Raw genomic sequence first — 14778 nt, 5'->3', positions numbered from 1 at the left:
AGGTAGCGTGGCGGTGACCTGAATGCCAGGAAAGCTGCCGCAGGAAACACTGCTGTGCAGTAAGCGCTATAGCCCTATGTGGTGGCAAGGCAGTGACCCCGTATGATAGATGGGGCCACCATAGAGTACATCAACATGCTGATCAGGCCGGAGCCCCTATATCAGAGATGGTTACAGGGAGCACCAAGGACTGCCACTTGTTCTTACCCCACCAAACTCCCAACCAGATAAGTAAGGACACCGTGGAAGCACCTGTGCACCTTTACCCAGGTGAGTGAACCAAGACAGGATTGTCATAGCCAAACCCAATCAGGAGCCGAGTGAACACTTAACCCACAGGAGGAGCTGCAGAAAGCCCCCGATCACCTCAAGAGCACAACCGCGAGTGAGAGACTCTGCGTCGGATGGGTGCAGCCATCTGGGTATCCTGAACTTGGCTGCAGCTGCAGTGAGTTCCCATGGACGTGGCACACTCCGGAGCTCCTAACGCTTTACACTGCTGGTGTGGGTAAGACTTGTTTTGAGTATGCCTGGGCATAAAATTCTGCCCCGATCGCGGAGTTTGCAGAGTTTTTCCCACTTCACGTAGCGCACAGAGGTCCGAAAAATGCAAGTTTTTTTTTGCTTAGGCTTGCCAACGTTAAGTTGGCAAGTGAGGAAAATCTTACGCCAGACAACCACCCGGTGAGATTTCTTGATGCAGGCAGTCGCAGATGGCAGCTACCGCTGGCATTGAGAAACCTTCAGTTCACGTGGAGGAAGCTGCCTCTGAAGTAGAACATCCACTCAAGCAGCAGAAAGAAGCAAAGCCCTCTTACGCTTCACACAGTGTCGTTCGCACTGATTTTCCAGCGTGGGGCAAACACCCCGCGCTAAAAATCAACCTGAACGGAATGATCTAATGGATTCCGACGCTTGCGGAACTCCGCATAGTGCGATAATGTTTTTGGGTCACTTCGCGTGTAGCGGAACTCCATGAACTCCGCCCAGGCCTAGTTTTGAGCTATTCGGCTCTGTGGGGGTAATTTAGCACGAAAGCTTTGGAACACTATTGCCTTAAAGTTAGAGACGGAGTACACTCTTGATACTTGGATTACTACTAGGGCATACCCTGGATGTTATCAGTAGTGAATGGTGTATAACCACAATCCCTAATGCAAGGAATGAGTGGTACAGGGAAGCACCAAGGAGACATTAGAGTCCTGACCTCAGGGGAGGGTGTGTAATTGTTTGTGGATGTCATATTTTTCCTTTGTGTAGATAGCAGTAGAAATAAAATACTTTCCTTGTGTCATAAAACTGAGTATTTGGCTGGACAATTATTTATTGCTGTTGCTGTGTGCATGTGAGTTCCGAGCTGTATTCCCTACGCTGTATCCACACCTGCCCCTGAGGGAAGCTTGGACTACTCTGACCACGCAACCCTGAGAGTCAAGTGCAGAAGTGATACTTGGCCCAGTTGCTCAGATTCAATAGTAGGTTGTCCTTGGGACATCAGAAGTAAAAGGTCTCAACTCCCCTGGTTGGGCCCAATAGCCCCTCCGTGCCCAGAGGCCCTCTGAAAAGGGTTCTGATGCTTGGCCTTCTACTCTTCCTGTCTTACTGCAATGCCTATGTTTTCCTTATTTTTTTTCCCGATCATTGTCTTACTTCATATTTTAATAATGTACTTGTAAAATAGATTGGATTTCATACATTGGATTTGTATATTTAGTATAGCACCTACTTGTAGGGTGATGAAATGTGTTTTAATTTGCTTAAATCATACCTAAAGATTTAAAGGACTTCTCTTTTGTTCTTAACAGGAACTCATCACAACACTCTACATTGGATTTCTGGGGCTAATATTCTCTTCATATTTTGTCTATCTTGCTGAAAAGGATGCTGTGGATGAGGAAGGGAAGACTGGCTTTTCTAGCTATGCTGATGCCTTGTGGTGGGGTGTGGTGAGTATCTAGTACAAGCATGGCAGGATTTTAAGGTTTCCTCATTACTTGATTCGAAGGATATTATTCTTTAATGTAAGTATTAAATACATGCACAGAAAGAGGTAAACCTGATGGTGGAAAAGAAGGGGAGAATGAAGAAGCAGCTCATTCTGGAAGAAGATACTTTTGCTGCCGATGAGCAAGGAACCCATGCTCACACTTTGTGTGCTGCCTCTACACTGTATGCTGGCAAGAGCCAAAGTGCATTGTACAAAAGGCAATACACATCAGTGGGAATGTTTCATGTGTGTTGGCACCTGTAAAGGAATTGTAGCCTGCAGCAAATTTATTGGTAACCTATTGGTCACCGGGTCTTCTATCATCTACATCTGTGTGACTCCAACCTGACAACTCCACTAGAACAGACTGGTGATCTAGATGTCTGGCACACACACATGTCCCTTTTACCTCAGCACAAATATCAGAGGTCCAACTCGTTTTTGAGATAAGAATGAAGGCCTGCTAGTGAGAAACACTTGACTTCAGACCTGTCTGCTTATTCTCCATTGCCTATGTGAGATTTGTAAGTTTCCTTAGAGTTCACCTAAATTACCCATCAACTACATATGTTCAAGGGAGTTTTGTGGTTGTTTCACAAGCCTTCAAATTCTATCCCACACTCTTTGTACACCAGTCTCCTCCTTGGCTGTTATGAGTGGCAGGGTGCCTGAGCAGAATGTTGGTAACAAACTTGTCTGTGACTGTTGTTGACCATGCATTGTCCGGGCACTGCAAAGAAGGCTCATCTACATGACACACCAGGAGCAGGGGTGGGCATGTCAAAGTTTTTTTTAATGTGGAATTTGGGTGACATATTAAGTGTGCAAATTAGTATTTTAATGAAGTAAATGGTTGAAACCCATCAACTAATGATGTTGCACTTCAAACTGCCTAATTATATTATTTAGAAGTGTGATTAATAATGCAGTACAGTAAAGCCACATTTATCGTGCAAGACGTAATTTTATCAAATGGATGCAGTTACTGGTGTTCTGCTCATCTTGATCCTGCTCATTTTCCTCTCCCAATCAGTGACCCTCTGCAAGTTTTCTGTAAAGCACAGAGTGCTGTGACATAGATGTCAACTGCCCTTAGAAAGTGTGTATTGTGAATGGAACTTTCCACCGTGTCCTCTATGTATCATTTTGAAGGACTTCCGCTGGAAGTTCTGATGTAAACCAGCAGAAGAACATAGTTGTATGAGCCTTTGTTTGAGATTTGTTTCATGCTATATTCTACATGTCCAGATTTCAGTTGCTGAAGATGTATTTTACCTTAAAAAATGAGTTATTGTTAAGAGATTTAACTATTACGATTTTAGTTTTGATTTGCCCAATGTGATCTAACCGTCATCAAGTCATGCTGAATCTATAGTCTTGTTAATTGTTTATGCATAAAATGCATTTAAAAACCCTAGTTTTGAAGGTTTGGCAGCGACTTCTCATTTTCCATTCTGTCCGATTTACTTGAGACTTTCTTTTCTCCCCCAAAATGCTGTTAGTACTCTCTATGAGTTTGACACTTAGAATCTGCAGAGATTTAACTTAAATAGGCATTATTAGTCTATTTTCTGATATTGAGTTCTGTATCTGAGCCTTCAAGGCAATTAAAGCAATTTTCTGTATCACTTATACTAAAAATTCCCAAATAAACCTTTTTAATGTATATATGATCTAGAATTTAGTTATTGAGTGGTCCCAGTTTCTATTTGATTTTAACTCTGCTATTTAGCATGTTTATTGTTAAGGAAGGAGGTGTTTCTTATTGTTAGATCAACAAAAACCACGGAGCCTGACTGCCTGAGGTAAAAAAAACCTGGGGGTGTAAATTATTGGGTTCTGTAAATTATTGGGTTAGACTCCCACACACAGACCACAGGAAATCCCAAACAAAGCATCCTCAATAGTTGCGAATATATAGAACAGTCCTTTTATTGGTAAAGCCACTCTTTTTTTCCCAGTGGTAATCTTTTCCAGTCTCACCTCAGAGCTTTCATTCCTGGGAGTCGCTCTAACTCCTGTTCACTTCGGCTAGTGGTGACCTCATGCTTCTGCATTGCCATTTGGGGTAATTTTTTGCTCCGTAGTCTGTTGGTGGTTTGGAAGAGAATGTTTCAAGAGGGGCTGACATGCAAGATCACAGAGACAGCTCTTGCACTTGATGAATAAGATGTTAGATCAAGACCCTTTTGGACGCTTTTAACACGGTGGCTCACAATACAATACCTAATCAGAATACCCTCTTATATTGTATCTTGTCTGCAGGCATTATTTAAAAGCCAATCTTCAGCTCTTCTTATCACTTTGATCCTCTTGATACCTTAGAGTAGGTTTTTATATTGACTACACTTCAATATCACCCTCCCTATCTGTTATCCTTGTGCACGTTTTCAGATTTAAATTTGTAATTATCGTAATTCACCCTTCAGTATGTCGGATCATTTGAGGATTAGCCACTTGATTATTTTGCAAGTTTTCTGCCTAAATTTGCTCATGGTCATCTATTAGGGTCTAACTTTCTCATTCCATGCAGACCCTATTATTCTTCTATCGTGGTCCCATCATACATTTGATTCCAACTCACATGGGTCTTCCTATTCCTCATACTGACCACAATGTTGGATTACTACAATTATTTTCTATGATATTGGTCATAATTAATATATACTTGCATAACGACTGTTCATTGACAAGAGAAAATCTGTCAGTATGTTCCGAACAGGACTTTGCCATCTATTCATGCAAGCTTAGCGTGTTCCTCCCTCTCCGCACCCCCAACCCCCCCCACCACCACCTCCTGGCCCTTTGAAAAGCAAACTAGTGGGCCAAAAGATCATCACTATCATTGAGGCAATATCCAGTTTTGAGCCTTTTCAATAAGTAGTTATATTTACTTACTCTCTGCAGTGTAGTCGGCCTTAACTGGTGCTTTTCTAGATTGAAACTAGTTAGGTTTAGATTCATTTCAAATTTATTGGATGGTTGTTTGATTTCTCATAAGGCTGGTGAGGTTCAGCCAACACCGTTTTGCTTACTGCAATATATCCACTACTACTCAACAATAAAATAAATACATTCACATTGCATCTAGTGCCAAGGAGTGCCGAGACCTCATAGTGCTAGGTGAATGATGCACCCTCCCTGACATCCAGCGCAACAATAATCCTTTCAAGATGCAAAATAAGCTAGATGTTTTGTCTCATTATTATTTTTAGATGGAGAAGATAAACCAGCTACTCATGCCCCATTCAACTTCAACCTATTTGTAGCTCAATACTACTTAAAATTGCTGATCTCATCAACTAATTTTGACATGTTGCTCACAGACCACACATACTTTCATTCTGGTTCTAGAAAAATTTCTTAGCCAAGAAACAATAAACCAATTCGAGAAGAACTAGTAACCATCTTCAAAGACTCCACCAAATCACTGAAATACACTCTTCACCCATGTATTCCAGCAAACTACCCTCCCAACCGCGTAAACCAAACATATTCCTGTGGGAATTCAATACTCACCAGGGTAAAATAGCCCCTACTGCAGCTCCACCTCCTATTAATTCAAACATATGAGAAACCTCATGGGATCAGCACAGCACTTGAACTTCTCAACAAATTAAAGAGGAACTAACCTGTACTACTGCTAGTACTAAAAAAACATCATTCTGATATGAACATCCACTTTACTATAGTGTTTAAACCATAGAGCTGTTCCCCTTAGTAAATCCCAGCTCCACACAACCACAAAACTAGTTGCAAGAAAAATGATTCTTCATTCTAACAGCAGTGGAAGACTTCCTAAACCTATGTAGGTGAAAATGAAAATCTCTAAGGTGCCACATGCTTCCAGTAGTGTGCAGAGAACTGTAGGAGTGTAAAACCTTGCCTACAATGCCCAGTCTATGTTTAGAGCCACTGATCAGACTAATCTCAAGTGAGTGAGGAATGATGGTCTATCAAAATGTGAATGTCACCATTTATATCTCAAGGTCTCTTACCTGCGAAGAAAATTAGCAAGGTAAATGCCATTTCCAACAAACCACGAAATACAGATGACTGCAATTTCCCTGAAAATACAGAAAGTAGCCTTGCACTTTGGCAGACCCTCTCTGAACATCTAATTTGGGCTTTAATAATTTAAACCCTACAACATCACTTTTACTCACGTATCGTCCGGCTTTACTTAGGGTTTCATCATAGACTCCATCCTTAATATACGTATTTGTGGATCTAAAATAAAGAATTTGGCCTACGATCTGCTCCACATACCCAGTAACCAATCCCAACAACTAACATCTATCAGATATACAATGCCTAGTAGTACCCATCTTGATGGAGGAAATTTCCACACATAGAACAATTAAAAAACACTCTGGACTCACTATATGGAATCATGTTCTCTGCAGTCCGCCTTTAATAGCAGCTCAGAGCTACATCCATATCACTCCCATCCTGATCCATCTACACTGGAGCATCTTACACACCAATCCATTTACAAAACCCCTCCTGTCTTCATGACAATCTCACCAAGTTGAAACAACTCCATCATGGAGAAGTACACCCAGCAGCATACTGTTTGAATGTATTAAAACCACTATGGGAGAATCTGCTAAACAGAGGTATTTCACTGCTATGCTTTGGAGCTGTAGAATTCCCTGACTGAGGAAATGGGATGATTTCTCCCTCCTGAACTTCTTCAAGATGACAATGATGCTCCTTTTCAAAGACTTATGTTAAAAGTCTTGATCAAACTGTCTCTGGTCTACACTGTTTACTGTTTGCTGCTATCTAATTCTCATGCGTTTAACCTTAGGTTATTTGGGCAGTGCTCGATTATGTTATGTTTAGTGCGTGCTATATAACTATTGCAATGAGTAAACAAATATGTTGTGCTACACTAAGTAGAAGGCGCCATTAACTGACTTTCATCCTCATGTAGAGTGCCGGGTTAAAATCATGCTTGCAAATGTCCTTGGCTAATGCCGTAACTGCCCACTCTTGGGTGGGTTTTGCACCCTGCTCCAAGTTTTACTCCTGGCATGTGGCCTAAGAGGTGAACAATCTTTGAGATCGAGTTTCCTGCATGGTATTCCCCCTTATCACAATGATTACTGCAGAAAAACCATAACAAACACAGTTCCTGCAAACCTATAAATTATAGTTAAGCCCAATTGCCATATGCACCCAATTTTAATGTTCGCATTTAGAATGAAGCAATTTGCCTACACTTTGAAATACCTGACAGCCACCAAGAGCTAGGAAATAAATTCACGGAGATTTAGGGTCAATCCAATATTAATGGATTATTCACCGCACTTTTACTAGCAAATCAATGGGGGAGGTGCATAAACTAATATATATAATATGATATCTAATGCCAGCTTCTTTATGGACTAAAGAATTGTATTGTACTTTAATTTCAAAGACATTTCTCTTTTCCCTTTTTTCCAAATTCAACACCTCGTTTTTCGCTTCCATTTCTGGGTTGCAGAAAAAATATACTGGTAAAAAGGTAGACTGCAATAACCGGTCAAAATGTAGTCTACTGAAAAAATAGAACGGGAAAAAGTTGTGGCTACAAAAAAAATGTTGTGTTTTATGAGTCAACTTTGAGAGTACTAGAAGCAGGGCCAAGGGGCTTCTTCGTGTTAAAGTAAAGAGAAGGTGGTGAAAGGATGAGGGACTAGTAAGAGCTTTTAGGATTTGGGAAGTGTAGCATTAAGGGGGCTAGGATTCAGGGATTGGTAGTGTTAAGGGGTAGTAATGGATTTTAAATTCAGGGAAGGGTAGCATTAAGAGGTGTTTTGTGATTTTAGGGTTCCGGGATGGATAAAGTAAAAGGGTAGTGAAAGCTGTTTAGGACTGGGAAGGGTAGCAATAAGGGGAGCTAACAGGTTTTTAGGTTCAGGTAAGGACAGCATTAATGGATAGTAAGGGGTTTAGGGCTTAGAGACGGGTAGCATTAAGAGGTTGTTGGGTTTTTAGGATCCAGGGCTAGGTAGTGTAATAGGGTACTAAGTGGTTTTAAGAGTTTATGGAAGGGTACCATTAAAGGTTAGCAAGTGTTATAGGGCTCAGGAAACAGTTGCAGGGCAGCAGTACAGGAAGGGAGTGGTTTTAAGGTTCAAGGAAAGGTTCCTTTAAGTGATAGTTAGGGTTTTAGGGTTCGAGGAAATGTAGCACTAAGGTTTAATAAGACGTTTTTAGGTTTCAGGGAAGCGTAGCCTTAAATGGTAGAAAGGGGATTTTAAGGTTCAAGGAAGAGGAGTGTTAAAGGGTAATAGGGTTTTTTCGGGTTCAGGCAAGAGATGCACTAAGCAAACACTAATGGGTTGTTCGGGGTTTTAAAGGTTTAGGTACTGGAAGCATTAAGAGGAACTAAGAGGTTACTAGGGTACAGTTAGTTAAATTAAAGTATGCATGTAATAAAAATGTCTGGTACACTTGGACAATTTGGGAATTGGCATAGGTAATAGTGGATGCAACATTATTACCTCAACATTTCCAACTCATCTTTAATGTAGTCGACATTTTAAAAGTCGACTTTATTACCTACAACGCTGTTCCAGCCACCCCTGTATCTACCAAGACCTTAACATTAAACTCCTTTGTGTTCTCTAATCCTCCATGATCTATTTCTCTCTCTTTTGCTTTACAGAACCCATTACAGAAAAGTCTGACTCTTTCTCAGACTCATCACCCCAGGGCTTAAGACTTAAACCTGAGATACATTTCTGCAGTTCTAACATACATTGCAACTAACAAAGTGAAAAGGAGGGTGCATGTGTGTCTGTTTCCAAAACGCTCAGTTTGAGACTTTAGAAATTGGTAAATAAGATAAGTACAAGAGATGCAATTCAACAATTATTATGTATGTATTATTTATTGTATTGGTCTGTAGGTTCCAATCACTGAAAACGAAAATATGAATCCTGTTATCACTAAATAAGGGAGTGAGAGATAAGAATCACGGGTTTCATTTGAGTGCAGGCTGGGGATAATACCGATATTTCCTGAACAACTTTGTAAATCTTTTTTTAATCTCTTCTGTCTTCGTGACGGCCATGCATTATGTAAAGTGTTTAAAAAGAAATAATGGGCTGATACTGGTTCTTAAACTAAAGTTGAGGTAAAAGAACGCTTCTGCTAAGAAAAACACTTTTAGCAGGCGTATTCTCTCATTAAATAGTTATTATGAAACATTCCCTTGCAAATACCTTTTTGTGCTTACGGGTTAATAAACAGGTCAAAGTACAGAATTTGTAAAACATTACCTACTCAAACCCCTATTCAGACTAAGCAGGTCTGGTCAAAAACCTTTCAGTATGTCTTTGGATAAAAGTACTATAACAGATAAAATAAATAAAATTAATACGAATACAATAACGTGCATTTAGACTATACTTTTGTTATGGTTTTAATGAAGGCACGTTGATCTGCACAGGTCAACTTTGTTAAAAAATCTTCCAATTGTCAGATCTTGCATAATGAATTTGTGATGATAGAAAATGCCACCTGAGATCACATCGAGACTCCTGTTCCAAAGAATATTTAACTCTTTGTGACTCCCATTTTGACAGTCATTCGATTACCATGGAGCATCTAAGCCAGTTTGTTAAATTACAACTGTACTTTTAGTCCGTGTTTGCTGGGAGAATGAAATAGAAGCACACTCCCTGCCCTTCTCAAGAGACGCTAAGGTTCCCACCTTCCTTGCAGGGCCGGACTGGAAGTAGAGGGCATCAGGGGCTTCCCGCGGAGGCTGAAAGGATGGGGGCAATTTTGCAGCAGTGGGGGCTGGGTTTGGTACTGGGGGCAGCTAGGTTTGCAGAAGTGCTGCAATATCAACTCCCAGTAACAAAAGTAGCAGTGCTTCATTCTTGCATCCCCCCTCCCCGGGTGGAGAGGGGGAGGGGGCGGCGGACGGGTTCAACAAAATTTGGGTTCCCAGTCCGGCACGGCACAGATCCTTGCAGATGCAACAGTCCAGTGTATTCCCTGTGTCACTAACATAAATTGCATCGACCACATCAAAGCTAGGATGACGACCTTTCCATAGGTCTCACAGACTATTATGAGTTTTGGTGCCTTACAGACATGAGTCATGCCGTTAAGGATGCCTTTGGTCCGTAATTTTTACCATATTATTAAAATATTGTCTGATTGGACAGCCAGGGATGACGTTCCCTGTGTTTCATTGTACAAGCTTCTTCATGTGTGCAGGCAACTGGAGGACCAAATGGGAAGGAGGGGGCGAGCCTGTCCACTCCGTCCTCTAACCCTAACCCCATACAGGGAGCTTGAGTAAGGCACGATTGGTGGTCTTCAGAGAGGTGCACACACATCTTCCCAATCGAAGACAAGCACTCGATGCAGACCCCTATTAACTTCTAAAAACAGGGCATGCACCTTTGAATTGTGTGACCTCTTTGTCAGAAAATATATTGCTGGCCGAGAAAAGAATTGTATTAAAAATGTCCTCTGTGAATTTCAAGTTTGAGGGTGACTGAAGAGGGTGTTCTGGATGGATGGAGACAGTGAGTGTGAATGAAAAATGGATGGATGGATGGTAAGATGGGTGAATGGATGGATTGAAGAGGGACTTGATGGCTGAACGGAGAGTGTGTGGATGAATAAAGAGGGTCTTGATGATGGACCAAGAGTTAGTGTTTGAATGAATAAAGGTGTAGCTAGATGTATAGAGAGTGGGATTCAATGAGGAGTGTGGAGAGGGGTCGATGGAGACTGTGCAGTTAAATAAAAAGGGTGTTGATGCTGAATGGAGGGACAGCATTTGGGATGAATACAGAAGGTATCGGTGGATGGATAGAGTGTCGGGGTGAATGAAGAGGATGTAGATGGTTGGTTGGAGAGCATGCAGATGAGGGTGTGAAAGATGCTATGTTATGTAGATTTAAGGAACATATTATCAAACAGGAGAGTGTAGCCAAACCTAGGGCTAGTGGGACTAATGAAAAAGGCAGGTCTTCAGCTTCTTGCAGAATTTAAGAAAAGAAGAGAAGGCTCTTATTGAAGTGGTAGGTCAGTCTATGCTTTAGAATCCATGTAAGAGAGGGCTCGAACGCCGGATCTGGTTTTCTGTATGCATGGGATATGTGCAAGTAGGAGTCTATATAAGCTGAGATGTCTGGATGGTTTGTGAGAACAGATACAATTGTTGAGGTATGCCAGGCCAGTGTTATGATGAGCCTTAAACTTGTGGATGAGTTTAAATTGTGATTGTTCATGTATGGGGAGTCAGTGGAGCTCCTACAGGTCTATTGTGCTGTGGGTGCAGTGTTGAGAGTGCTTCTGGTTGCAGAGTTCTGAATGGAATGCAGCCTTCTGGTGAGTTTTTTGTTGATCTTGTAGAGAGGCTGGGCCCGATTCACAGAACTAACTTAAGACAAAACCCTAAACTTACCACCATTTTGGTATTCACAGAAGACACTTACTCATTTCGGTATTCACAGAAGTTAGGAATCCTAACTTTAGGACACCTATACTGAGAAAAATCCTAACTTTAAGACTTTCGGTATTCACAGGAGGCATTTATGAGTCCTAAAGCTAGGAGTCCTAACTTTACTACTCCTAAACTGAGAAAAATCCTAATTTTAAGACTTTCGGTATTCACAGAAGGCATTTAGGAGTCCTAAAGATAGGACTCCTAACTTCTGTGAACACCGAAATGAGTAAGTGCCTTCTGTGAATACCAAAATGGTAGTAAATTTAGGATTTTGTCTTAAGTTAGTTCTGTGAATCGGGCCCTGTCTTCCCATAGTCCAGCTTGCTTGTGACCAGCGCATGCCCGATGGTTTTTCGGGTGCGGACTGGGAGCCATTTGAAAACCTTCCGCATTTTCAGGGAATGGAAGCATGAGGTGATATTGGCCTTAACTTGGGCGGTCATGTTGAGTTTGTTGTTGATGGTGATCACGAGGTTCTGGGTGTGGGTGGTGGAGGTGGATATCAGTCTTAGGTCTGTTGGCCACTAGATGGAGTCCCACTTTGAAGTGCTCTTCCTGATATCACAATTTTGGTCTTATCACAGTGTACAGCTTCAGACAGTTGATCTTTATCCAGTGGGTGATTTCAGTCATGCAGGCATTGAACTTGATCTTGGTACTGGGCGTCTTGTCCATGAGGGAGAGAATGAGTTGTGTGATTTTGGAATAGGAGAGGAAATTGATGTTGTATGATCGGGTGATGCTGGGCAGATGGAGGATGGATGTGTTGAAGAGTGTTGGGCTAAGGTAGGATTCTTGCAGAACTCCGCAGATGAGGTCTCAGGAGTCCGAGATGTTTGGTGCCACGCTGACTGACTGGGTCCTTCCAGTCCGAAAGGAACAGATCCATCCGAGTGGGTGTCTTTGGATTCTGATGTCGTGTAGGTGTTGGGTGAGGATGGGGTAGAAAACGTGTCAAATGCTGCAGAGAGGTTCAAGAGGATGAGAGCTACCATTACTCTTCTGTCCAGAGTAAGGCTGATGTTATTCATGACGACAATGAGGGCAGTTTCTGTGCTGTGGTTGGGTCTGAAACCAGATTGGGTGGTGTTGAGGAGTTAGTGGTGATTGAGGTGTCTGTTGAAGATTTTCTCACAGACTTTATCTGAAATTGATAGCAGTGAGATTGATCTGTCGTTGGTGAACATTGAAAGGTCTGCAGAGGGTTTCTCCATGAATGGGTGAAGGGTTGCATGTTTTCAAGCATCTGGGAAGGTCATGGCAGAGGTGGAGGTATTCAGAATAGGTATGAGCCTTCCACTGATAGGTTACATCCTCTGATTAGGTGTGGTGGGGCATGAGGTTTGATGAGGACCCTGACTGAATGGATTTTGATGGCAGCCATTTTTTCTGGGTCATGTGGTTCCCATTGGTTCTTTGGATAAGATTGGGAGGTGTTTTGTGAGATCTTTTCGGTCCGGTTGCAGTTTGAAGTTGCGGTAAATGGCGGTGATTGTGTTATTGAAGAATTGAGAGAGATTGTTGCAGAGTTCCTGCGAGGGGGGGATCGAGCTGGAGACCGCTGCTGATAAGGTGACATCCTACACAATGGCGAAGATTTCTTGGTTTCTGTTAGTACGGGCATCAATGCAGTCCACCAGAGTGGCACGTTTGGTGGTCCAGATCATTTGGTGGGAGCATCTCAAGGTAGATTTGAATGTGGTCATGTCTGTATTGTCCTAATTCATTCTCTATTTGCGCTCCAGTTGTTTGCAGTGGCATTTCATCAGTCTGAGTTCCTATATGTGCCAACTGGCCTGGGGGCTAGATTGTGTTGTATTGCTGTGTTTGAAGGGGGGCAAGGAGTCAGCATAGGGTGTGATCCAATTGTTGAAACTCTTGATGGCTTTGATGATGGATGAAGTAAGTGTTTATAATGAATTATTAGGGTATAGGTGGTGAGTGGATGGAAAGTGGGGGTGAATGAATATGCTCTAGATGGTAGATGGGAAGTGCAGATGAATTCAGGTGTAGATGGTAGATTGTTACACAGTGTTGGGATATATGAAGAGGATGTGGATGGAAGGGTGGACCGAGAGGGGTAGGATGAACAAAAAAGGTGTATCGATGGGTGGATGAATGGTTGAAGAGGGTATGGCTGAGCGGATGAGCGAGTGGATAGAAAAAATGGATCTGGGTGGTTGGATGGATAGATCTTGATATGTGGATGGATGGCCAAATCGGCACTTAGATGAACGAATGGCTCTTGGTGGGTATATGGATGAATATATAGATGGATGAGTTATAGGATGGATAGATATGTACAATTACTTCATGCATGCTGTTCACATTGTGAACAATGTGTGTTAACCTCATTTCATGAGCTGCAGCTTCCTGTATGTGTCAGTAATAAAGTGGTTCTGGCTTGGACTTTGAGATAAATAAGCTGCTGCTACCCGTAGACACCAGAAGGCGTGTGTGAAACACCAGAGGTTATTTGAAAACCTTGGAGGTTAGCAGCCTAACGCTTCTCTTGACATAATCCTAGTGAGCATCTGACAAGCCTTTGATGCAGCCAATGGTAAAGTAATACCATGATACCATATAAGTATCAGGGTCTTGAGCCACACAATCCATATAGATGACTCTCCTTCCCTGCAAGGCCTTCTGTACTCTGCTCTACAGCCTTCTTAAGAAAGTTGACTTTAGTTATGACACAGCTGGCATTATAAGGTCAGAAAACCTTTTTTTTAAATCTCAAATCGTCAGAGAGGAAGACATCCACAGACTGCATTGTGTTTAAAAATATTTTTGCGCACTGACTGCCAGGATTACTTTCTGGTAGCCAGTTTAGCTCTCTTGAAGGGCTGCCTGAGACAGGGTGGCCACCTGTCCATTAATTACACTGACTACCTCTAGCCAGAGCCTATTGGCTACTGAGCGGTGTGTCTTGCTGCACTATGCCACGTGAGGGTCTGTTAAGCAGTAGGTGATGGTGCACTTAGCTGCAGGTTCTGGTGCACAGTTCTCTGGGTGGCGGTGCAGTGTGCCTTATTTTGTAGTTGAATGTTTTGTGGGTTGCGGTGCACAGTTGTGTGAGTGGTAGCACCCTCTGCCATATGTGGCGATTGTGTGATAACCGCCCATTATGTCAGCTGTCAAATTTTGCATATGTTTGCTAGTTTATATTTAGTAAATAAGTCCAGTTCCATAAGAATATTTGCACAATACTGCTCTGCATTATACAACTAAAGTACATCAAAAACCTTGTGTCGGCAGTTTATTTAGTTACTGTTACATTATTGCTTCGCTCCCACTAATGTGTCTGTAAAATTGACCTTTTGTC

The 14778-nt window shown here is 42.1% G+C and overlaps 1 protein-coding gene across 1 annotated transcript in view; it reads left to right on the top strand.

The window, feature by feature from the left end:
* Positions 1-14778, top strand: part of LOC144762279 (potassium voltage-gated channel subfamily KQT member 1-like) — an 862620-nt gene that overhangs the window by 735971 nt on the left and 111871 nt on the right. The window contains exon 6 of the mRNA XM_078647419.1: positions 1806-1946. Within this exon, the coding sequence (XP_078503545.1) occupies positions 1806-1946 (141 nt within the window). The remainder of the gene's footprint in view (positions 1-1805; positions 1947-14778) is intronic.

This window comes from Lissotriton helveticus, chromosome 1_1, assembly GCF_964261635.1.
Source record: "Lissotriton helveticus chromosome 1_1, aLisHel1.1, whole genome shotgun sequence".
Taxonomy (NCBI): Eukaryota; Metazoa; Chordata; class Amphibia; order Caudata; family Salamandridae; genus Lissotriton; species Lissotriton helveticus.
This window is presented reverse-complemented; position numbering and strand designations above follow the sequence as displayed.